General features: G+C 41.0%; 1 protein-coding gene across 13 annotated transcripts in view; it reads right to left on the bottom strand.

Annotated features, from left to right (window-relative positions):
- LOC132816629 (calcium/calmodulin-dependent protein kinase type II subunit delta) overlaps positions 1-24,110 on the bottom strand; it is a 311,557-nt gene that overhangs the window by 83,244 nt on the left and 204,203 nt on the right. For all 13 annotated transcript variants that reach the window (XM_060826454.1, XM_060826470.1, XM_060826504.1 and 10 more), the window contains exon 5: positions 18,429-18,494. In XM_060826454.1, coding sequence (XP_060682437.1) covers positions 18,429-18,494 — 66 coding nt within the window. The remainder of the gene's footprint in view (positions 1-18,428; positions 18,495-24,110) is intronic.

The following is a 24,110-nucleotide window of genomic DNA, read 5'->3' as shown; positions in this document are numbered from 1 at the left end:
GGTTACCATGATGCCAAGGGGTCCAAGTAGTCTAGCAGTCATTTCCGAGATGTAGGGGAGAGTGGCTGGGGTTTCTGGACATGTTTTGTCTACTTGTTTGGGCAACTGAACAACAAACCCGAACAAGCAGACAAACAACATCCATAAACTCTAGTCACACTTCCCTACACCTAAGACATCTCGGAAATGACTGCCAGACTACTCAGACCCCTAGACATCATGGTAGCCCACAAACCCACCAACACACTAAAACAGCAGCTAATGAACTTGAAAGACTCTATACAGACAACAAGCAAAACTAAGATCATTTACAAAGTACCATGCAAGAACTGTAACAAACACTACATTGGACAAACAGGCAGAAAAGTAGCCAGAGGATACATGAACACCAACTAGCGACAAAACAACATGATCCACTCTCACTAGTATCCTTACACATAGATGAGGAAGGACATCATTTCAACTGGACAACATATCCATTCTAGGACAAGCCAAACAGAGACACGCACGAGAATTCCTAGAAGCGTGGCGTTCCAACGAAAACTCTATGAACAAACATTAACTTGGATCCTATATACCACCCCTTGAGAAGAACAGAAAATCACATCACCATAGGAAGTGATGTCACCACAGGAAATGACATCAACCACCCTAGGAAACTCAAACATATAAATAGAAAGTGAGCTACACCACTACTGCTTCATTCGGAGGCCACTGAAGATGTTACCTAGTATGGTGACAAAATGTCTGAAAACAGACCTTCCAGCTCAGCAGGCAAATCTACATCCATATAGTAATCTCGTTGGTTCTTCAAAGCATAGAGAGGACCTCTTCACCTACTTTAAATATCATCCAGGAAACCCTGCATTGTGAAAATTGCATTCTTTCAGGTGTGCTCTTAAATGGGGTGGGGGCTGGGGTTTGGGGAGTTGGGTCTGGGTGTGATACCCTTGGAAGGTCAGTGTGTCTTCAATTGGCTGAATGGCCTGCTTTCACACCAGGAATTCTCTGATCTGTGTATTAGCACTACCTTACTCCTCTATCCCACTTAGAATCTTCTTTTCCAAGTAATAGGTGGCCTCCTCATTTTTTTCTCAAATGTGGAAACCCACACTTATCTGTTTGGAAAGTCATTTGACAATTACTTGCCTGTCTCAAGTTTTTGATCAGATAGATTTAGAGCAGAAATTGACCATTCAGTCCCTCAAACCTATTCTGGCATGTAGCAAGATCAGGGCTGATACATTTGGTCTTTGAATCCCACAATCATATATTAACATGACCACAGTCACGAGTAGAGTCTTGTACTGGATCAGGCCAATCAAACCATAAAACCAAGGCTCCATTTAACCCAAAATTTAGTTTTTAGAATTTACCAAATTATTATTTTTTTTCCCAGAAAAGAACTAACTGTCCGACCAGGAAGAAAGTAACATAGCTACATTCACAGCCACGCACTTGACAGTGACAACAAACGACATAAAGCTAATAAAGGCCATTGTAATTTCCTTGTCTTTCCTCTCCCCTTAGTTCATAGCAACTTTTAGTTTATAGGTAACAAAGAGAAATTAAAAGGAGGAATAAAATTTAGCACAAGTAGTCAGCTGAGTATTTTTGAATTGGGCTTGTGTGGAGTGTGTAGCAGGCAGGTATCATTTACCTACATCAACTTTGACACTTTGCTAGTAATTATCGCTCTGTATTTCAAATCCACGCATCTCAAAGAAGAAAACAATAGAAATTACACATTTATACTCCCTTCCAATTATTTTAAATCACCTACTTCAGTAATTATTACACAAATTCCCTTCGCACTTTAGGGCTGAATAAACAGACATCAATTCAGGAACTAATTAACTACAGCACTGTGCATCACTGGACATCCACTCAACAGCAAATACTGTTAAAATGGATCTTTGCATAGTTACCAATTCTGTAAATGGTACATAGAATCACAAAACCACCAAGGATTTTATTTTTAAGGTAAAGTGAAAGAGGTCATGTGGTCTGTTCTGAAGTCTGCCAGCCAGTGAGCTGGTTAGATTGTTACAGATTAAAGGGACCCAGATGTTTTACTTAGAAAAAGGTATAAAATGTTTCCTCTTGGTAACATCAGGCTGTGTACTCATAGACGGACAGTCTCCAAGGTCCCAAAAAGTGTGAAAATATTATATTGTAAACAAATGTATTTTAAACTGTCAATTTACATCCAAAATGTAAAGGGCTGAGGTCCCCAAGTTAGCTAATCAGTATTTTTACCTGGGTACGAGGATCATGTTACCATGGAGATGGGCTTTGAAATGGAAGTGTTTCAAAGATTTCCCTGAAAATTACATAGGCAACCTACCAGAGTCGAAGGTTGAAGGTTTCTGTGCTTCACCACATAGGGATACATATTGGAGCCTACTTAGATTTGAAAGATGAAATTTGAGAGAAGTTAAAAGAGAGGTAGGTAATTTGCATCACTTCAGATAGAGGGAGAAGTCTTCATGAAAAGTTGCACAGTTAAAAAGTTCTGGAATTCAAAATTTTCAGGCTGGGAATGATAAAACAAAAGATTAGAAGTAATTAGTCAATAATTATTTCGAATTATAGAATCCTGGCTGTGTGGAAACCGGCCATTTGGCCCAACAAGTTCACACCGTCCCTCCAAAGTGTATCCCACCCAGACCCATTCCCCTACCCTATTACTCAGATTCCCGAAGAAGGGTTTTTGCCCGAAACGTCGATTTTCCTCCTCCTCGGATGCTGCCTGAACTGCTGTGCTTTTCCAGCACCACTCTAATCTAGAATCTGGTTTCCAGCTTCTGCAGTCCTTGGTTTTACCTATTACTCCACATTTCCCCTGACTACAAATCCCTGAACACAATGGGCAATTTAGCACGGCCAATTCACCTAATTTGCATATCTTTGGACTGTGGGAGCAAACAGGAGCACCCGAAGGAAACCCATGCAGACACCGTGAGAATGTGCAAACTCCACACAGTCGCCCAAAGCTGGAATCAAACCTGGTGCTGAGAGGCAGCAGTACTAACCACTGAGCCATCATGTCTGCTTAAAAGACAGTATGACATACACTTAATAGTAGCTTTGTTTCCATTGCATTAAAGGTTCTGTTCTGTAGGTTGAAGTACAAGTTAACTACGAAAATAATGTTCAGTCAAAAGAGCTTTTAATATACTTGTTACAATAAACATGTTAAGCTGAACTATATTGCCATGTTTTCCATTCAGTTATTAACTAAACAGTTGATTTATTTTTCAACATTCTTGGCCTCTACAAGCCATAAGCAAATAGCCTCATTCAAAGGTGGTCAAAAACTAGGTGAATCTTAACAGAGAACAGAGAAGTAGATATATTTAAAGGAGAGAATTTGAGAGCCTTGCGGCCTCAAAAGCTGAAAGCTTGGGAAATCCAGTATGCAAGATGTCAGAATTGGTAACATCATAAGGCTGCGAGAAATTAGAGAATCAGGGAAGGGGAGGAGAAATTTAACCATAATGGAGAGAATTTTAAATCTACGGTGTGACCTGAATGGGACTTCATACAAGTCAGAATTAGGCCAGCAGAGCTCTTTGCATCTGGTGGACAAATAGAATGTCATTTATTCCTCGATGAATGGAACAGAAATGTTGGGATATTTTATGGCAGCTGTATAGGTTGATATCAAGACTACACCTGGAGTACTGTGTACAACTTTGGTCCCCTTATTTGAAAAAGGATATAACTACTTTAGAAGCAGTTCAGAGAAGATTTACTGAACTCACTGTCGGGATAAAAGACTTATGATGAACTGTTGAAAACGTTGGATCGATATTCACTAGAGTGTAGAAGAACAAAAGGTAATTTCAATGGAACATAAAAGATCTTGAGGAGATTAGGTAGTGTGTGTTCCTAGATGGTGTTTCCTATTGTTGGGAGACTAAAACTAAGGAAGATATTTGAAGTTAAGAGTCTCCCCATTAACACAGATGAGGAGAATTTTTTTTCCTCCTAGAGATAAAGAAATCAAATTTATTCATGTAAATTTTTAAATGAAAATGGAGTCAAGGATCCTGGGGCACAGACAGGAAAGCGAAGCCAAGACCATAACCAGATCAGCCATGATCTTATTGAATGGTGGAGCAGGCTCAAAGAGCCAAATGGCTGCCTCTTGCTCTTAAGTCCCATGTTTCTCTGCTAATATGAACTGTGTGGAGGATGCAGGACAGGAGGCTTGCAAAGAAGAGTACTGGAACAGTTGGGTGTAGTGCTAAACAAACCAAGGGTGAGGATTTTAGCAGCATTGGACTGAGAGCTGGGCGGAGATATGGATATGACAAAGGAGGAAGGAAGGAAGGACCTTGGTGATGGAAAGCGGTTACCGTCAGACGCTAAGCTTGCTATTAAATAGAACACTGATTGGTTGCAATATGATTAGGTCAGACTAGTGATCAGAAAGGTGTTTAGGATCAGTGACTAAGGGTCAAAGTTTCTGGCTGGAGTTATAGATTATGACTTCAGCCTTCTCAATGTTTCATTGCATTCTTCAATGAATCTCCAGAGAGAAATGTCAGGCTTGATTGGAAAGTTGGTATAAGGAAACTTCCAAAATTAAGAGGTCACCAATTCATGTGATTAGAATCTGTAACATTTAATCATCCATCCCTTACAGATGAAAAGTAAAAAAAACTTTACATTTATGCAGTACCTTATAGCATCCTTAAGAATTTTATCATAACCTTTTTCTCCCCCCAAAAGTAATCACTGCAATCTATTTGCATGCAAATTCCCACAAATAACAATAAGGTAGCTTCAAAGATCCTGCTTGACATTGGCCAAGGCACTGCAGAGAATGTCCCTGTTATTCAGATGGAAAGGACCTCAATTTAATCTAAAATACAGCATCTGTGACTGACTATGCAGAATTCACTTCGTACAGAGCTGTCGGCCTAGATTACAAGCTGAAGTCTACGGATTGAAACTTGAATCTCCAACTTTCTAACTGTAGTGCTATCTTTCAGTCAAATTTAACATAATCTTAAACTTGGAAAATTCACAACTATTGTAATGACTGATTCATAGGTTTGCATCAATGACGAAACAAAAAGCAAAACGTTTACAGTTACTGGAAATCTGAAAGCCAAACTAGACAAACAGATATATATTCAGCACATCACACATCAGTAACATCAATATGCCAGATTTTAATATCCTTCCTTGTGATTGGAAAACATTAAAGATAAACAGGCATTTTTTTGCATAACAGGAAAACTAAAATAAAACAAAACACAATGAAAGAATTCTGAAATGTCTGGTTAGAGTGTGGGGAGCAATTAAATGGAATAGTGATATTGCTGAGAGATAAACAAAGGAATAACAAGGGACAGAAGAATCTTCCAAGAAACAGAGTTTGTACATTAATAGGCCAAAGGGGGACAGGTAGGAAGGAAAGTATATAAAAAAAATCAGGACGACAAAGCAATTTCCAAGGCCCCAGAGTCTGGCAGAAGGCACAAAGCAGATTGAAACAAACGTTGTTGTGTTTTGATAGGTTGGGGAGGTCTACAAAAGCATTCATCAGTTCCCCAACCCCCAGTGCAATAATACATCTGTCCTGCACTGCCCACACCTTCTGTCAAAGAAAATAATGTGAGACTTTGCTAAAATCTGAAGTTGTTAACCTAAAAGCTGAGGGATTGAAAAGCACTGATGAAGAAAATGATTGAAGTTTGCTGAGTTTCCTCAGAGGAATGCAGACATCGAAGCATGGAGACATGAGAATGGGATGGAGAACTGTGACAGAACAGAAAAAAATCACCAAAGTGACCATCTAATCATTTACATGCACTTTCACCGATCATTGTTGATGGCACTGTTTCGTGAGCACTCCCTGGCTCACTGAACTTTCTACTCAAAAGGGTGGGTTCTCCCCTTAATAGGATCGTCATTTAAACTGAACAAGGATGTTTGGTTGTGTGTGATAGCTCTTCCAGATATATGGGGGAAGAAACAGTTGGGTTCTTCAGGAGGTAGTGGTATAATGGTATTATTATTGGACTAGGAACCACACGGTGGCATAGTGGGCGGCACGGTGGCATAGTGGTTAGCACTGCTGCCTCACAGCACCTGAGACCCGGGTTCAATTCCCGACTCAGGCGACTGACTGTGTGGAGTTTGCACGTTCTCCCCGTGTCTGCGTGGGTTTCCTCCGGGTGCTCCGGTTTCCTCCCACAGTCCAAAGATGTGCGGGTCAGGTGAATTGGCCATGCTAAATTGCCCGTAGTGTTAGGTAAGGGGTAAATGTAGGGGTATGGGTGGGTTTCGCTTCGGCGGGTCGGTGTGGACTTGTTGGGCCGAAGGGCCTGTTTCCACACTGTAAGTCTAATCTAATCACACGGCAAGGCTCTAGTGACAGGAGTTCAAATCCCGCCATGGCAGATGATAAAATTTGAATTCAATAAAAATCAGGAATTGAAAGATTAGCATAATAGTGAACATGCAATGACTGTGAATTGTTTTAAAACCCATTAAGTCCAGTAATATCCTTCAGGGAAGGAAATCTGCCATCCTTAGTCTGGCCTATTCTGACTCCAGACCCAAAGTAATGCAGTTGATTTTTTAATTGCTCAGTTTACAGTTATGAGATGAGCAATAAATGCTGGCCTAGCCAGGGATGCCAACATCCCATAAATGAAAAAAAGAATTGGTGCAAGCCCCCATGTTTGTCAAAAAGTTTTAAAAGCAAAAAAAAGACAGGAGTTTTCCCTTACGAGACACTGAAAAAGGGTCGAGAAGGAAAGTAGGAAACTGGTATTTGTAATAAACCACAGACTTATAATAAAATGTGCAAATCTCCAAAACATCATCTACTGCCTAATTCAACATATGGAAATCAGTCTGTTCACCACAGTGACAGAAGACGGACTTGATCTCTTCAAGTGGGAAGATAATGAAAGTAGAAGGCAACCGGTTTCTGATCTGAGTAAAGCTCTCGGTACCATTTTCCAATGAAATTACAAAATCATGTCGCAGGATCACGAACTATAATCACCCACCAGAGTTTTCAGATTTGGAGCTTTTTGAGCAATGGAAGAATGAAGTGCAGTTAAGGACTTGGATCACTTCTCGAACCAAGAAGCAGCAAAGGTATAGATTTGACTTTATGCTAACCAAGAAAGAATAACTTTAGAAAGAAAATATTTTCAGAACTGTAAGTAACTGACTTGGACACTTGAGGAGGGATTGCAGATTTTAAAACTGTTTATCGACAAATTTTATAAAAAGGATGACTTATTGGGAGTCTTTGAATTGTGGTCAATACTTGATGAATTGATTATGATAGACAATCAATCCATGGAAGAACACACCGTGAAGTTTGAGGGATTATATAAAAAGCTAAAGAAGTTCATACTTGAAACTCTAGAATCTGTGTTGGCATTTAAACTGTTAGATCGCACACAAATTTCACACATGGGCAGACTTTAATTTTGGAAGGTATTCAATTTCATGGTAATGACTCTCTGAACAAATGGCTACTGCTCTAAGAATCATTTTATGAAGACCATCATTTCCAGCTCCCATTGGAAGACATGATGGGAATTCTGCCATAATACAGAGAATGAAAGACTCATGATCGCTGGCAAATCAGCCAAACTGCAAGTTAGTGTATGGCTGGAACCTAAAACTGCCTGGTACTACATGATGATCCAGAAGGAATAAGGATCAGCTCGATTTTGTTTTGCACCTTTTGTTGCATCTAAATATGTTACATGCCACAAGAACAGATTTCATTTCCTGAATTCATGCTCAGTAATCAGGAAAAAAATAAGAGAGCTTTGACACACATTAGTCCATCCAAGGGAGACTTCAGATTCACTATAACAGGGTCAGGAAAAGTTACATGCCAGAAAAACTTTCCTCATACAACATGGGAATCAGACTGTAACTGCAAATAAGTTACAACTCTGAGAACACAGGAGAAGGTACTGATGAAGTATCAATGAGTTCTACAACTCTCAAACAAAGGAGCAGAATTCAATAGCTCAAGGAATATGTACCATTGCAGAACATGAAAGCATAATCTCAAGTGTGCATTGCTGGCCCAAAATGGGTTCACAGTTCATTTAAGAGCCAGGGGAAGATCAGAGGGTGACCATGATAGTGGAATATGCAGGCAAATCAATGGGAATTTTTTTTTTAAATGGCTAAATGTTCCAGATAAAGCACAAAAAGTGAAAGCCAGAAGTTAGCAGTAGGGGATACAAGAGTGGAGAAGTAGAAAACACAGATTCAGTACTGTCATAAAAGATACATTTTGGAAGAAAAGTTCACATACAGTAGAGGGGATTTCTAACAGACAACTGAAAGAAAGATTACAGAGAGATCTCAATGTGATGCGGGTCTGCTGCTGGACAAGGCAAACGGGCAGCCTGAATAATGGAGCGCTTCCTTGAACATGGATAAAAGCAGAAATTACCATGATCAGGAGATGTTTATTGCTACTAACTGAATGGAAGGTAGAGTGATAAAGGCAGCTAAACTAACAGAGTTACAGATCTGAAAAGAATTCGGAGTGCATTATGTCATCGATGATTGAGGTCAACCGACTTTGTCACATAGATGGATCTGTCTGGAAGAAAACCTCAGTCCGATACTGAAGTAACGACTCTGGTTTCTGCACTCAAACCCCTGGACAAGAACTCAAAAGTACAGCAGATTTGGGCCATCATATCTGTGCTGACCATGATGCCATTCTAAATTTATTGCTGCACATGTCATTCTGATTCAGAGGCAAAGCTGTGACTATCTCACCTGATTCCTTTGCATAGATAACTAATAATATAAACACTACGCTTTCAATCCATACTAAGACATCATCACCCAGAATCAGTTTCATATTCTCTGTCAGATGTTTGTCTGCATTCAGCGATAACACTATCACAATCTGTGCATCTTTTCTGATGACTGATGTCCAGAAGATATATTTTGGGAGGGAACATGCAGGTAGTGTTCTTTACATACGCGTGCTGTCATGCACACAGGCACCCTCCTCACACACACAACCATGCGCACACAGTATCACACATGCACACAAACACACACGATCACTCCCTCCCACACAGACAGACACACTCTCTCTTTATCACACACATACACACAAGTCTATCGGGTGAATTTGCATTTGCAGAAATGTATTTTAAATACATTCTAATGTGTTCGAAAAGGGCACAATCTGTAGGCAATCAATATTTTTTATAATCTATGTGACATGTTACAAATTCCCTCGATGGAAATAAAACCCATCTGACTCAAGATTGGTATACATACAGACTCTAAACTCACATCCTTAATGCATTGTCTGAACTGAGATGGGACTTTTTATAAAACCTTAATTTATTCCGGGAATGTGACTTGAAAGACGACCTGAAATTTACATATTAATGAATCAAAACCTACAATCCACTATAAAAGATCAAAGACTTAACAGCAATCTATGTTTGTTCAATACATCGCATCAGTTCTATGACACTAATCATCATTTGCTATAAATTCTATGTCCTACGATCCTACTCCAGTAGCTATCTGATGAAGGAGCAGCACTCAAAGCTAGTGCTTCCAAATAAACCTGTTGGACTATAACCTGGTGTTGTGTGATTTTTAACTTTGTCAATCCCAGTCCAACATCGGCTCCTCCACATCATTACAACAATCAGAACAGTTTACTGCTGGTGTAAATGTAAACTATGCTTTCAAAATTAAAACTCCTGTACAACTAGTAGAGAAAGCAGTACCACATCTACACAGTTCTTGACAACTTTTCCAATGTAAAATCTAATATGAATATCCGTGACAGAAACTCCCTGCATTGTCACCCTATAAACTTTCCTTTCAAAGCACCACCATGCATGGACGTATAACTATTCTTTGCCAACTTTACACTGACTGCTTTTAAATGATCATTTGCATACAAATTTATAACTCTAATATCAGAGTAAGGAACAGAATATAGCACAAAACTGAGCTGGAACTAAGTCTTACTTTGATCTTACTATTTAGAGTCATAGAAGTGTACACATGGAAACAGACCCTTCGATCCAACCTGTCCATGCCAACTTACTAACTATACCTCTTATGCTCGCATTCAAATCATTTATATAAATGACAAAAAGTAGAGGGCCCAGCACCAATCCTTGTGGCACTCCAATGGTCACAGGGCTCCAGTCTGAAAAACAACCCTCCATCACCACCCTCTGTCTTCTACTTTGAGCCAGTTCTGTATCCAAATGGCTAGTTCTCCCTGTATTCAGAGAGATCTAACCCTGCTAACCAGTCTCCCATGGAGAACCTTGTCGAACACCTTACTGATGTCCATATAAATCACATCTACTACTCTGCCCTCATCAATCCTCTTTGTTACTTCTTCAAAAAACTCAATCAAGTTTGTGAGACATGATTTCCCACGCACCAAGCCATGTTGACTATCCCGAATCAGTCCTTACCTTATCAAAGAGGAGAAAGTGAGGTCTGCAGATGCTGGAGATCAGAGCTGAAAATGTGTTGCTGGAAAAACGCAGCAGGTCAGGCAGCATTCAAGAAACAGGAAATTCGACGTTTCGGGCATAAGCCCTTCTTCAGGAATGAAGGGCTTATTCCTGAAGAAGGGCTAATGCCTGAAACGTCGAATCTCCTGTTTCTTGGATGCTGCCTGACCTGCTGCGCTTTTCCAGCAACACATTTTCAGCTCTTGCCTTTCCAAACACATGTACATCCTGTCCCTCAGGATTCCCTCCAATAACTTGCCCATCAATTACATCAGGTTCACTGGTCTATAGTTCCCTGGCTTGTCTTTACCACCGTTCTTAGACAGTGGCACCATGTTAGCCAACCTCCAGTCTTCCAGCATCTCACCTGTGACTATCGATGATAAAAGTAAGTCAACAAGAGTCCCAGCAATCACATCTCTAGCTTCCCACAGAGTTCTAGGGTACACCTGATCAGGTCCTGGGAATTTATCCACCTTTATGCATTTCAGGACATCCAGCACTTCCTCCTCTGTAATATGGACATTTTTCAAGGTGTGAGCTGAAAATGTGTTGCTGGAAAAGCGCAGCTGGTCAGGCTTATGCCCAAAATGTCGAATTTCCTGTTCCTTGGATGCTGCCTGACCTGCTGCGCTTTTCCAGCAAAACATTTTCAGCTCTGTGCCCTATTTTCTCCCTAGTTACTCTTTTGTCCTTAATGTATTTGTAATAACTGTTTGGATTCTCCTGAATTCTATTTACCAAAGCTATCTCATGTCCCCTTTTTGCCCTCCCGATTTCCCTCTTAAGTATACTTCTACTGCCTTTATACTCCTAGGATTCACTCGATCTATCCTGTCTATACCTGATACCTTAACCAAACCAGTAAAAAGTGAGGTCTGCAGATGCTGGAGATCAGAGCTGAAAATGTGTTGCTGGTTAAAGCACAGCAGGTTAAGCAGCATCCAAGGAACAGGAAATTCGACGTTTCGGGCCAGAGCCCTTCATCAGGAATGAGGAGAGTGTGCCAAGCAGGCTAAGATAAAAGGTAGGGAGGAGGGACTTGGGGGAGGGGCGATGGAGATGTGATAGGTGGAAGGAGGTCAAGGTGAGGGTGATAGGCCGCAGTGGGGTGGGGGCGGAGAGGTCAGGAAGAAGATTGCAGGTTAGGAGGACAGTGCTGAGTTGAGGGAACCGACTGAGACAAGGTGGGGGGAGGGGAAATGAGGAAACTGGAGAAATCTGAGTTCATTTCTTGTGGTTGGAGGGTTCCCAGGCGGAAGATGAGGCGCTCCTCCTCCAGCCGTCGTGTTGTTATGTTCTGCCGATGGAGGAGTCCAAGGACCTGCATGTCCTCGGTGGAGTGGGAGGGAGAGTTAAAGTGTTGAGCCACGGGGTGGTTGGTCCGGGCACCCCAGAGGTATTCTCTGAAGTGTTCCGCAAGTAGGCGGCCCGTCTCCCCAATATAGAGGAGGCCACATCGGGTGCAGCGGATGCAATAGATGATGTGTGTGGAGGTACAGGTGAACTTGTGGCGGATATGGAAGGATCCCTTGGGGCCTTGGAGGGAAGTGAGGGAGGAGGTGTGGGCGCAAGTTTTACATTTCCTGCGGTTGCAGGGGAAGGTGCCGGGAGTGGAGGTTGGGTTGGTGGGGGGTGTTGACCTGACGAGGGAGTCACGAAGGGAGTGGTCTTTGTGGAACGCTGATAGGGGAGGAGGGGAGGGAAATATATCCCTGGTGGTGGGGTCCGTTTGGAGGTGGCGGAAATGAAGGCGGATGATACGCTGTATATGGAGGTTGGTGGGGTGGTAGGTGAGAACCAGTGGTAGGCGAGAACCCTCAACTTCTTTAGTCATCCAGCATTCCCTATACCTACCAGCCTTCCCTTTCATCCTAATAGGAATATGTTTTCTCTGGATTCTCATTATCTCATTTCTGAAGGCTTCCCATTTTTCAGCCATCCCTTTACCTGCAAACATCTGCCCCCAATCAGCTTTTGAAAGTTCTTGATTAACACCGTCAAAATTGGACTTTCTCCAATTTAGAACTTCAACTTTTAGATCTGGTCTATCCTTTTCCATCACTATTTTAAAACTAATAGAATCATGGTCACTGGCCCCAAAGTGCTCCCCCACTGACCCTTCAGTCACCTGCCCTACCTTACTTCCCAAGAGTAGGTCAAGTTTTACACCTTCTCTAATAGGTGCATCGACATACTGAATCAGAAAATTTTCTTGTACACACATTACAAATTCGCTCCATCTAAACCCTTCACACTATGGCAGTCCCAGTCTATATTTGGAAAGTTAAAATCCCCTACCATAACCACCCTATTATCCTTACAGATAGCGGAGATTATCTGACAGGTTTGTAGGGGGGGGGGGGGGGGGTCTATAATACAATCCCAATAAGATGATTATTCCTTTCTTATTTCTCAGTTCCACCCAAATAATGTCCCTGGATATATTTTTGGGAATATCCTCCCTCAGCACAGCTGTAATGCTATCCCTTATCAAAAACACCACTCCCCCTCCTCTCTTGCCTCCCTTTCTAACCTTCCTGTAGCATTTGTATCCTGGAACATTAAGCTGCCAGTCCTGCCCATCCCTGAGCCATGTTTCTGTAATTGCTATGATATCCTGGTTCCATGTTCCTAACCATGCCCTGGGTTGATCTGCCTTCCATGTTAGGCCCCTTCCATTGAAATAAATACAGTTCAATTTATTAAACCTACCTTGTCCCTGCCTGCTCTGACTGTTTGACAAGCTTCTGTTCTTAACTGTACCAGTCTCAGATTGATCACTTCCCTCCCACTCCCCACTCCCACCTTCATAGTTTAAATCTTCTCGAGCAGCTCTAGCAAATCTCCCCGCCAGTATGTTAGTCTCCTTCCAATTTAGGTGCAATCTGCTCGTCTTGTACAGGTCACTTCTACCCCAAAATAGATTCCAATGATCCAAAAATGTGAATCCTTCTCCCGTACACCAGCTCCTCAGCTATGCATTCATCTGCTAATCTTGCCCTCACTAGCTTGTAGCACCAGCAGTAATCCAGATATTACGACTCTCAATGACCTCCTTTTCAAAATTCCTACCTAACTCTCTGTAATCTCTCTTCAGAATCTCAACCTTTTCCCTTCCTATGTCATTGGTTCCAATGTGGACAATGACCTCTTGCTGGCCCCTCTTCCCATTGAGAATATTCTGCACCCTCTCAAGGTTTCCCATGGAAGACTGATTAGCAAGGTTAGATCTCATGGAATACAGGGAGAACTAGCCATTTGGATACAGAACTGGCTCAAAGGTAGAAGACAGAGGGTGGTGGTGGAGGGTTGTTTTTCAGACAGGAGGCCTGTGACCAGTGGAGTGCCACAAGGATCGGTGCTGGGTCTCTACTTTTTGTCATTTATTTAAATGATTTGGATGCAAGCATAAGAGGTACAGTTAGTAAGTTTGCAGATATCATCAAAATTGGAGGTGTAGTGGACAGCGAAGAGGGTTACCTCAGATTACAACAGGATCTGGACCAGATGGGCCAATGGGCTGAGAAGTGGCAGATGGAGTTTAACTCCGATAAATGCGGGTGCTGCATTTTGGGAAAGCAAATCGTAGCATGACTTATACACTTTTAGGTAAGGTCTTAGGGACTGTTGCTGAACAAAGAGACCTTGGAATGCAGGTTCATAGCTCCTTGAAAGTGGAGGCGCAGGTAGATAGGATAGTGAAGGCGGCGTTTGGTATGCTTTATTTTATTGGTCAGAGTATGAGTACAGGAGTTGGGAGGTCATGTTGTGGCTGTACAATACATTGGTTGGGCCACTGTTGGAACATTGCATGCAATTCTGGTCTCCTTCCTATCAGAAAGATGCTGTGAAACTTGAAAGGGTTCAGAAAAGATTTACAAGGATGTTGCCAGGGTTGGAGGATCTGAGCTACAGGGAGAGGCTGAACAGGCTGGGGCTGTTTTCCCTGAAGCGCGGAGGCTGAGGGGCGACCTTATAGAGGTTTACAAAATTATGAGGGGCATGGATAGGATAAATAGACAATGTCTTTTCCCTGGGGTCGGGGAGTCCAGAATTATACGGCATAGGTTTAAGGTGAGAGGGGAAAGATATAAAAGAGACTTAAGGGGCAACTGTTTCACACAAAGGGTGGTACGTGTATGGAATGAGCTGCTAGAGGATGTGGTGGAGGCTGGTATAATTGCAACGTTTAAGAGGCATTTGGATGGGTATATGAATAGGATTGGTTTGGAGGGTTATGGGCCAGGTGCTGGCAGGTTGGACTAGATTGGGTTGGGATATCTGGTCAGCATGAATGGGTTGGGGCCGAAGGGTCTGTTTCAATGCCGTACATCTCTATGACTACATCCCTGATCCTGGCACCAGGGAAGCAACACACCATTCTAAATTTTCGCTGCTGGCCACAGAAACGTCTGTCTGTACCTCAGAGTAGAGTGTCCTCTAACATAATTGATCTCTTGGAACCCAACGTACCCTTCATTGCATTAGAGCCAGTCTCATGACCAGAAACTTACCTGTTCGTGCTACATTCCCCTGTGAATCGATCACCCCCTATATTTTCCAAAACAACATATTTGTTTGAAATGGAGATTTTTTAGTCCTTGAAAACTAATTCATCTGAAGACTACATTTGATGTTAACTCCTGGTACGTAACTCCACCCATGGCTTACTATTATAATACTCAGAGAAATCTTAAAGCTGGAAATGTTGACATGGGTTTCCCCAGTTTGGATGATGGCATTTTCATTAATATGTAAAAGGTTAACAAAAAGTGGCACAAATTCAATTCAATAAACTCGTTCTAAGCTTAAAGAACACATGATGAATGTCCCCTCTAAATGGATATTTAGAAGTTAGATATTTAGAAAGAGGATTAAAAGAAATGGAAGGTGAATTCTACATGAAGAAATTATGCCTTCCTGGACTGAATTACAACAAATTTCATTATTCATTATCCATAATTTCAATTTAAACTATAAAACTAAAAGGCACAAGTTCTAGAATGTACAAACAGCAGGAATGCAATATGTTGAAGTTCTCAAGAAAGTTGAAGTAGTTTCCATTTCTGAAATGTTTGCCATAACTTATCAAACAGGTAAAAATTTTTGAAGATTTGATTTCTAATGTTTACTCATCTAACGTTAATACAACCACAGTTTCAATGTGAAGGGTGGGGACGTGAGTTAGAACATTACCAAATGGAAGTTATCCTGTGGGCAAGGGAGAACTTACATATCAACTGATGGTGTGAAAAATATTAAATGAGATTAAATGGATTCAAAAACAAGGCTGCACAATATTGTCTATCATTTAGGGTTATTTTAAAATTGTTGACTTTATGCCAATATAACATATCTCCACGTGTGGGCGTGTGGGGCGTGAGTGAGAGAGCGCGAGCACGCGAGACACAGAGTGAGTGCACACAAGAGAGAGAGAGCAAGAGCGAGAGTGAGAGAGCACGAGCTGGAGAGTGTGTGAGGGAGAGAGCAAGTGCAAGAGAGTGAGAGACCGTGCACGAGGGAGTGAGTGCGCGACATAATGCATGTGTGAGAGTGTATGTGCTTGTGTATGGAATGCAGTCTGAAATGAAAGCATGGGTGAGGATGGAGAAGGCAGCAAGCAAAGGAGGAAGAGTGGAGGAGGTAGTGAGAACAAGGAGCAATTGTGAAGGTGAGAGTGAGCAAGTGGGCAAAAGGGAATGGAAACAAGCTGGAGCAGGGACAGGGGAGTTGTGATCAGTGAGCTGGAGCAGAGCGGGAGAGTGGGAGTCAATGAGGAACTGTAGAACAGGGAGGCCAGTGGAAGCAGGGTCTATGGTGAGAGAGCACATTGAGGGGAGAGTGCGAATGAGAGGGAACAGGAGAAGAGAGAGAGAGTGAGAGCGAGCGAGGGGGAAACATGAAAAGGGGAGGGGGGGAACAGAAGGGGAGAGAGCAAGCAAGGGGGTAACTGGAGCAGGGGGGGAGAGACAGAGTGTGATGGAGAACAGGAGATGCAGCAGGACAGAGGAGAGTGAATGTCAGTAAGAGGGAGTGGGTGAGAGTCACAGGGAGCAGCGATCTGTGTGTGGGTGGGGAGACAGAGACACACAAAAACAGACAGGCAAGGAGAAACACCCAGGCTAAATGCAAATAGCTTCTTTTCCCGTTTGTGTACGAGTTATATTAAGGCCACACTGGATGTTGCATCACTTGAGGGTACTTCAAGATGGGTTCAGCCCAACTACACAGATTGGCCCCAGACCGTCTCACCAATTCAGAGGTGATCTCGACTTTGTCTCTCTCTTGGCTTCCTAAACTTTTATTGATTAGCTGTCTAATTTGCCCCCGTTAATGGTCATCTTTATTAATCATAGACTTGTTTAAAAAAAATCAATTTATTGCTTTGACTTATTTTTTGGCTTAACATTTTGGAAAAATGCATTCTTTACACCTCACCTTTCACATTGAAAGTTCATGCTTGATGTTGCATGCAGACTCACCATCCTACCCCCTTGAGTGAGAAAAGACTGAAATGTGGCACCTCACCCAAAGAGGTTGATCAACCCTAACCTGGAATTCTAACTTGAACCTGTTTTCCCGCTAATGATTACTGAATTTTGGGAGCAAATTGCAATCAAAAAGAAAATGTTTCTGCAATCACTTAAACTGGTTTTAAAACCATCCTGCTAGAAGATGATCCTATCCATAAGATCAGGTACGGCCCCTAAACACTTGAGATTTTCTACAAATTATTTGTGAGCGACTGAGGAGGCTCAAAAAAGAGTGCTTTGATGGCAAGGATTTCAAAAAACATATTTAAATATTTAGGATGTATTTTTTCAAGATAATAAGTTTAACTGATTACTGTACATGAATGTAACGAGAACCCAGCTTAGCATATCGTTTAAAGCTCATTTATAGTCAGTTAAAATTAGGTTACTTACAGATGGTGCACTGACAACTATGATTAAACTGCTGATTTTTTTGAGACACAGCTATTTTCAGCTGCCTTTATCAAACTGCTTCCAGTTACCATGGTTAATCTTATCTAAAAATATTTTTAAACTAATTATTTTGAAAATGTACTCAAAACAATGCATGATTCTATTGGTACACAGCAGATTTTGCGTTCAGTAACATGCAAATTGTTTTGAGTGGAAAGTTAGGTGGATGGATACAATTGGATATCAAGATGGATACAATTTGCATTCAGATCATTAAATGTGATCAAAGCAGAAACTCTACCCTATATCAACAGAACATTTCAGAAAACATCACTCAAGAACATTATGCATTTACATTAATTGTTAGACCAGAGTTTATTTGCCATCCCATTTTTAAATGCACTTTTGTTTTTCGCTAACTATCAATTTCAAGTGCAACATTATATATTAGTAAATCATTTAGTTTACCACAATTTTTATAGCTTTTAATTTTCTACTACGTGTGAACTTTTAAAAATTGTTTTTGTTATTATTGTTTCTGATTTCAAATAAAAATTCAAAACGCAAACACATACAAAATCAGCATCATTTCTAAATGTGTTTTGGCTTTCCCTGTCACTGCTTTAAAAAAATTCAGAAATGGAAAATATTCAATTTTTTTCAAAAAACACAGGCATATATACCGCAAAGCCTGGAGAACTAGATTGTTTTACCTTAGAAAAAGCCAATAAATTGGTGCTATGTCATAGCAACAATGTTTAACAGCATCTACATACAACGATGCTCTATTAAAGAGTAATAAAAGTTTTTGTTGTGTTAAATTTGACTTCAACAGGATTGATCACTGGTCACTGAAGAGAAAGATTCACACGTAACTGAGTAGATATCGTGTCATAACCTGGGCCAAGAAACTCCTCTGAGCAAATCTAAGGAATTTCCAGGCTGGTTACTCTCACAATAAAATGGAAACACTTACCTGGCATCTGCTTCACTATAGTATTCTCTGGCCACAATATCTTCAAATAATTCTCCTCCAGTCACTCTAAAAGACAACAAACATTGCATACAACTGATCAGTATTACTTCCAAAAGAGGAAAACAAAACTGTTCGGTTTACATCAGCTTACTCTGTCTATTAAGCAATAAAATAAACAGGCATTCTTCTTAAAACATTTCTCTGTAGTTTATCATTCAAAGGTTTCAAGGATAAAGATATTCGACCAAAAACTTCATTTGAGATCTTTTATGTAGTAAACATGGTCAAAATGTTTTATGTTTAATCAAGCATTGCTTTAGTAAAATACAACTAGTATTAGGTATGAAATTGTTATTATGAGTATTTATTTACTTCTATGCAGTTTTACACCGTATAACATAATTGTGGCTCAACTAATAGCAAAAGTAAACATTACTGGTGAAACCCAGTTGGTCTGGCAGTATCTGTGGGAAGAAAGTAGAATTACCAGTGACTTTGGTGAACATAGTTATGTTGAACAGTTACCGGACTATAAATATTAACTCTGCTTTCTAACCACAAATGCTGCGAGGCCTACTGGATTTTGCCAGCAATTTTAGCTTTTGATTCAGATCTCCAGCATCTGTGAATCTTTGTTTGATTTTGACTCAATTAATCGATTGAACGAGAAGGTGTGGTTCTCATCTAAGTTGCAGAGCTCAATGGAATACAGTGGCTGTTGTGACCATTCCCCAAACAATAAAGGATACTTGTGTCAATATCATGAGAGGACAGGGAGAGGAATACCAGAACAAAAAATGTTGTCAATGACTAGCTGCTATAAATTTCTTTATGAGATTAAGAATGCTATGTACCGGAACAAACTCATCACTCAAAGCAGCTATAATTGGAAGTGTTTTGCTTATCCTTTCTAGACTATTAAGGATAGAAAATTCTTCATGAATGTTATGGGAATTAACATTTAACAATCATTACACATGCTTGGATAAGTTGCATTGACAATTTACTTGACTTCTAAGTGGGTGAGCTAGTTTTATTACAGAAGTAAAAGCTGCCTAGAATAGATACACAATCTGTGTAAGATTCATTTGCAGCTTACAAAGCAAATAGTCTGAACAAGGAGGAGGAAGTATAATTAGACAAAAACTCAGGAAAATCATTAAGAAAGTTTAATAGAGAATTGGAATGATGATATCAAGGTGATGGTGTGACGTGGTTGACAGGCTATTGCTTATACAATTCTTGGAATGATTGCTGATGTAAGGTGAACCATTGTCCAACACCACCACTGTCAAGGAACCAAAAAGACTAAATATGATGCCAGCAATTCTGGCAGCTACTGCTGCATTTAATTCATCCCTAAGCTACAGAAAAATTGGAAATTTGGAGTGCTGGTCAGTCACGAGCAGATTCTAACAGATATTTAAAATCAACCTGTTCAGATGTGTTATAACACACTTCTGAAGTAGACAGGACTTGAAATTGGGCTGTCTGGCTCAGAGGTAGGGACATTACCAGAAGTGGACAACTAGGAGATTGTATGCTATGTGGTTGTCGAGTGATTAGCTTAGTGTTCCTGGTTCACACTGCAAATATTTTAAGTACTAAGTTGACATCTTTGCTGAGGCTGGACTAACGTGAAAATTCATCTTGCCGCCTTTATTCTAATATCTTTCTGATGGAGCTAATCAGGTACATCAGGCTGAAGTGTTGTCTGCGGGAGTGCTTGGTGTCCTTTGAAGAGTACTCCACTGGACAAATCCATTTCAACTTGTTCTCCCATCCACTGGATAGTCTTTAATGATCTACCATAGTGCTTGGGATATGGGGTCTTGAGAAGCTGCCCTCTGGAGTTCCTCTCTCGTTTTGACTGAAGCACATGGAGTAGGTATCCTTTGATCTTGACTTCATTTACCGGACATTGAATGTTTTGCCTCATAATATCCCAAAACGGGCAATCTACTTTGAGTGCCTGATAGTAATCTTGATGAGTAACCTCTGGGGTCAAGGGAGGCATACTTGTAAGAGATTTTCTCCAGTTTCTGATCTGTCTCAACCATGAACTCTATCCCAAATAAGTTGGTGTGAAATCTGGACAGCAAAGGTGACAGCTTCTCATTCCATATGGGACTAATTCCTTTTTTCTAGTGACTGACCCTTTAAACTAAATCTAACCGGCTTAGGCCACATCCACTTCTAATGCCGTTGCCTTCTGAGGTCACAGTGCTGATAACAATACATTCTGACATCCCTTGCTTCAACATAATGAGCATATGTTGCTGACCATCCTGCTACTGGATTATTTAAAAAAAACTTTCTTCAGCAATTCACCTACAGAAAATGTCAACTTCAATGGGACAAGAAATGGAGCTGGGCCAGATAGACTGAAATGGTAGAATGGTTAAATAGTTGTGACTAGATTAGTTTAGATTACTCAGTGTGGAAACAGGCCCTTCAGCCCAACAAGTCCATACCGACCCACCAAAGCACAACCCACCTAGACCCATTCCCCTACATTTACCCCTTCACCTAACACTTCGGGCAATTTAGCATGGCCAATTCACCTAACCTGCACATTTTCGGACTGTGGGAGGAAACTGGAGGAAACCCACGCAGACACGGGGAGAAGGTGCAAACTCCACACAAACAGCCACCTGAGGCGGGAATTAAACCAGGGTCTCTGGTGCTGTGAGGCAGCAGTGCTAACCACTGTGCCACCATGCCACCCACTTGGTTTGGGCACATTTCCTTGAAGTCTGAGTTTACTGGATAATGGAGACTGACAATAAGTTAAAGAAGTAGTAATGTGTTCATGATAGGTGTCAAGACAAATTGCAATGGAGAATCATACTGAATACAGAGGGAGATGAAAAAGCAAATCAGAGAAAGGAGGATAGAAAATGAAAAAAGATTTAACAGTGAAATTCCCAAATCCTCTCCAGGTACATAAATATAGTATATGTAATTAAAGGACAAATAGTGCCCATTTGTAATGATAATAGGGATTCACACATGAAGGCAGGAGACATGTCAGAAATATGGAATGAATACTTTGTATCTTTACTTATAAGGCAGCTCCTTTCAGGACACGGAGACAAAGGAAACATAACCATTAGAACGGTTTAAAATTATAAAGAAGAACACTGAATAAATTGCCAGTACTTAAAATTGACAAGGCATCACGGCTGGATGAGACACATCCAAGTACCTATATATTCTAGGAAGAGGAACTTGTAGATGCACTGATCATATCTCTCAATCTTTTCTGGACTGAAGACTGGCAACAGAGGGTTTGAGAATTGCAAGAATTATGTCCTTGTTTAAAAACAGTTGTAAAGATAAGCCCAGTAATTACAGACCAGTCAGCTTAAGTTCAGACGTGAGGAAACTTCTCAAAATAATTCTTCTTGTGATAGAAGCAATAATCATACAAAACCATGCCTAAATAACCTGCAGCAGCTTTAATTAGAGGCAACAAAGACTAGTGCAATGTTGTTGATGTGGTGTCTATGTACTTCTCATATGCATTGGACATAAAATTACAGAGATCTCTGAGGAAACTTACAGTGTATGCAATAAAAGGCACAGGAGCCACATGGAATCAAAATTGGCTGAGGGATCAGAAACAGCGACTAGCAGTGAATGGTTATTTTTTAGGCTTGAGGCAAGATTGCAGTGGAGCTCCCCATAGAAGACTGTTGGGAGTTTTGTCTTTTCCAACACGGTGGCACAGTGGTTAGCACTGCTGCCTCACAGCGCCTGAGACCCGGGTTCAATTCCCGACTCAGGCAACTGACTGTGTGGAATTTGCCCGTTCTCCCCGTGTCTGCGTGGGTTTCCTCTGGGTGCTCCGGTTTCCTCCCACAGTCCAAAGATGTGCGGGTCAGGTGAATTGGCCATGCTAAATTGCCCGTTGTGTTAGGTAAGGGGTATATGTAGGGGTATGGGTGGGTTGCGCTTCGGCGGGTTGGTGTGGACTTGTTGGGCCGAAGGGCCTGTTTCCACACTAAGTAATCTAATCTAATATAAATAATTGCGACCTTGATGTGCATAGGACAATCTCAAAAATGGCAGACGATGTAAAATTTGGGCGCTTTGTAAACAGTGAGGAGGGCAATGTGAAACTTCAAAAGGGAAACTGAGAAACTGGAAAAGTTGACGAATAGGTGGCAGCTTCAATTCATTGCAGAGAAGTGTGATGTGATGCACTCCAGAGACAGTGTAAAATGAAGCACTCTATTCTAAAAGCTGTGGGCAGGAGAAGAGGTCTGGGGATATAGACTGAGAATTCATTACAAATAGCAGGATAGGGAGAGAGGTCAGTTAATAAAGCACATGTTATTCTAGGCTTTATAAATATGGGTGGAGACCAGGGAGATTATACTAAATGTATATGGAATGATCAGCTGGAGTATTGTGTAAAGTTCTGGATGCCACACTTTAAGAAGAATGTAGATACACTAGAGAACGTTCAGAAGAGTTTTACAAAAACGGTTCCAGGGATGAGTCAGTTGAAGATGGATGGGAGAAGGCCGAGAGGAGATCTTATAGAAATTTTCAAAATGAGGAGAGTCTGGACAGAGTAGATAGGGAGGAACTGTCTACTCTGGTAAGAGGATTGAGAACTAGAGGTGACAGATATAAAGTATTTTGCAAAAGGAACAAGCACAAAGTGAGAAAACACTTTTTCACACAGACAAGTAGTCAGGATCTGGAATGCACTATCTGGAAATAAGGTGGAATCAGGCTAAATTGAGACATTCAAAAGGGCAATGGATGATTATTTAAATAGAAATAATATATAGGATGAAGGGAAAATACAGACAATTGACATTAAGCCAAAATTCTCAGACAACTGGGGCACGTTCAAATAGCATCCTTCTGCACCATAACCACCTTAAATCTGGTAGCAATTGAATTCTTAACATATGGTTTAACATTGCAACCACTAAATTATATCTTATGTTTGCATTATGTCTAGTTACATCTTCTGAAAATGTACAATTTATTTCTACAGCAGGCTGATTGCTAACTTTGCACCTTTTTAGAAATAAAGTGTAGAATTATGTTCCTGCGTAAATTCCCAGCTTGGTCAAATCAGTCAAGGTACATTTTCTGGAGATCTTTTACCAATCAAATGGGCGTGCACGTTTTGAATGCTGTGATATTGTGACTGACTCAGTGCACGGATGCTGACCATTCTGAATTGGCAACAAGCTGGGACTCTGCCTCTTCAGGTCCTAATGCATTCACTATGTGGTACATCTAAGTGGACCATTTTACTCACTATACCTGCATTCAATGCAACCATAAGACCATAAAGTAGATTAGAACTGGGCCATTTGGTCCATCAAGTTTGCTCTGGCATTTAATCATGACTGACCTGTTTCTCAATCCCCTTTGATCACATCACCAATCAAGAACCTATCTATGTCTTAAATACACTCAATGATTTGGCCTCCACAGCTTTCTGCGGCAATGAGTACTACAGATTCACTACACTTTCCTGAAGAAATTCCTCCTCAACTTAGTTCTAAAGGGTCATCCCTTCATTCTGAGGTAATGCCCTTGTCTCTCCCACTAGTGGAAACATCTTCTCCATGTTCATTCCATCCAGGTCTCTCAGTATTCTGTAAGAGCCAGGAGATCCCCATCATCCTTCTAAACTCCACTACATACAGG

The sequence above is a fragment of the Hemiscyllium ocellatum genome, chromosome 1 (genome assembly GCF_020745735.1).
Source record: "Hemiscyllium ocellatum isolate sHemOce1 chromosome 1, sHemOce1.pat.X.cur, whole genome shotgun sequence".
Taxonomy (NCBI): Eukaryota; Metazoa; Chordata; class Chondrichthyes; order Orectolobiformes; family Hemiscylliidae; genus Hemiscyllium; species Hemiscyllium ocellatum.
The sequence above is the reverse complement of the archived record's forward strand: the minus strand, read 5'-3'. Positions and strand labels throughout refer to the sequence as shown.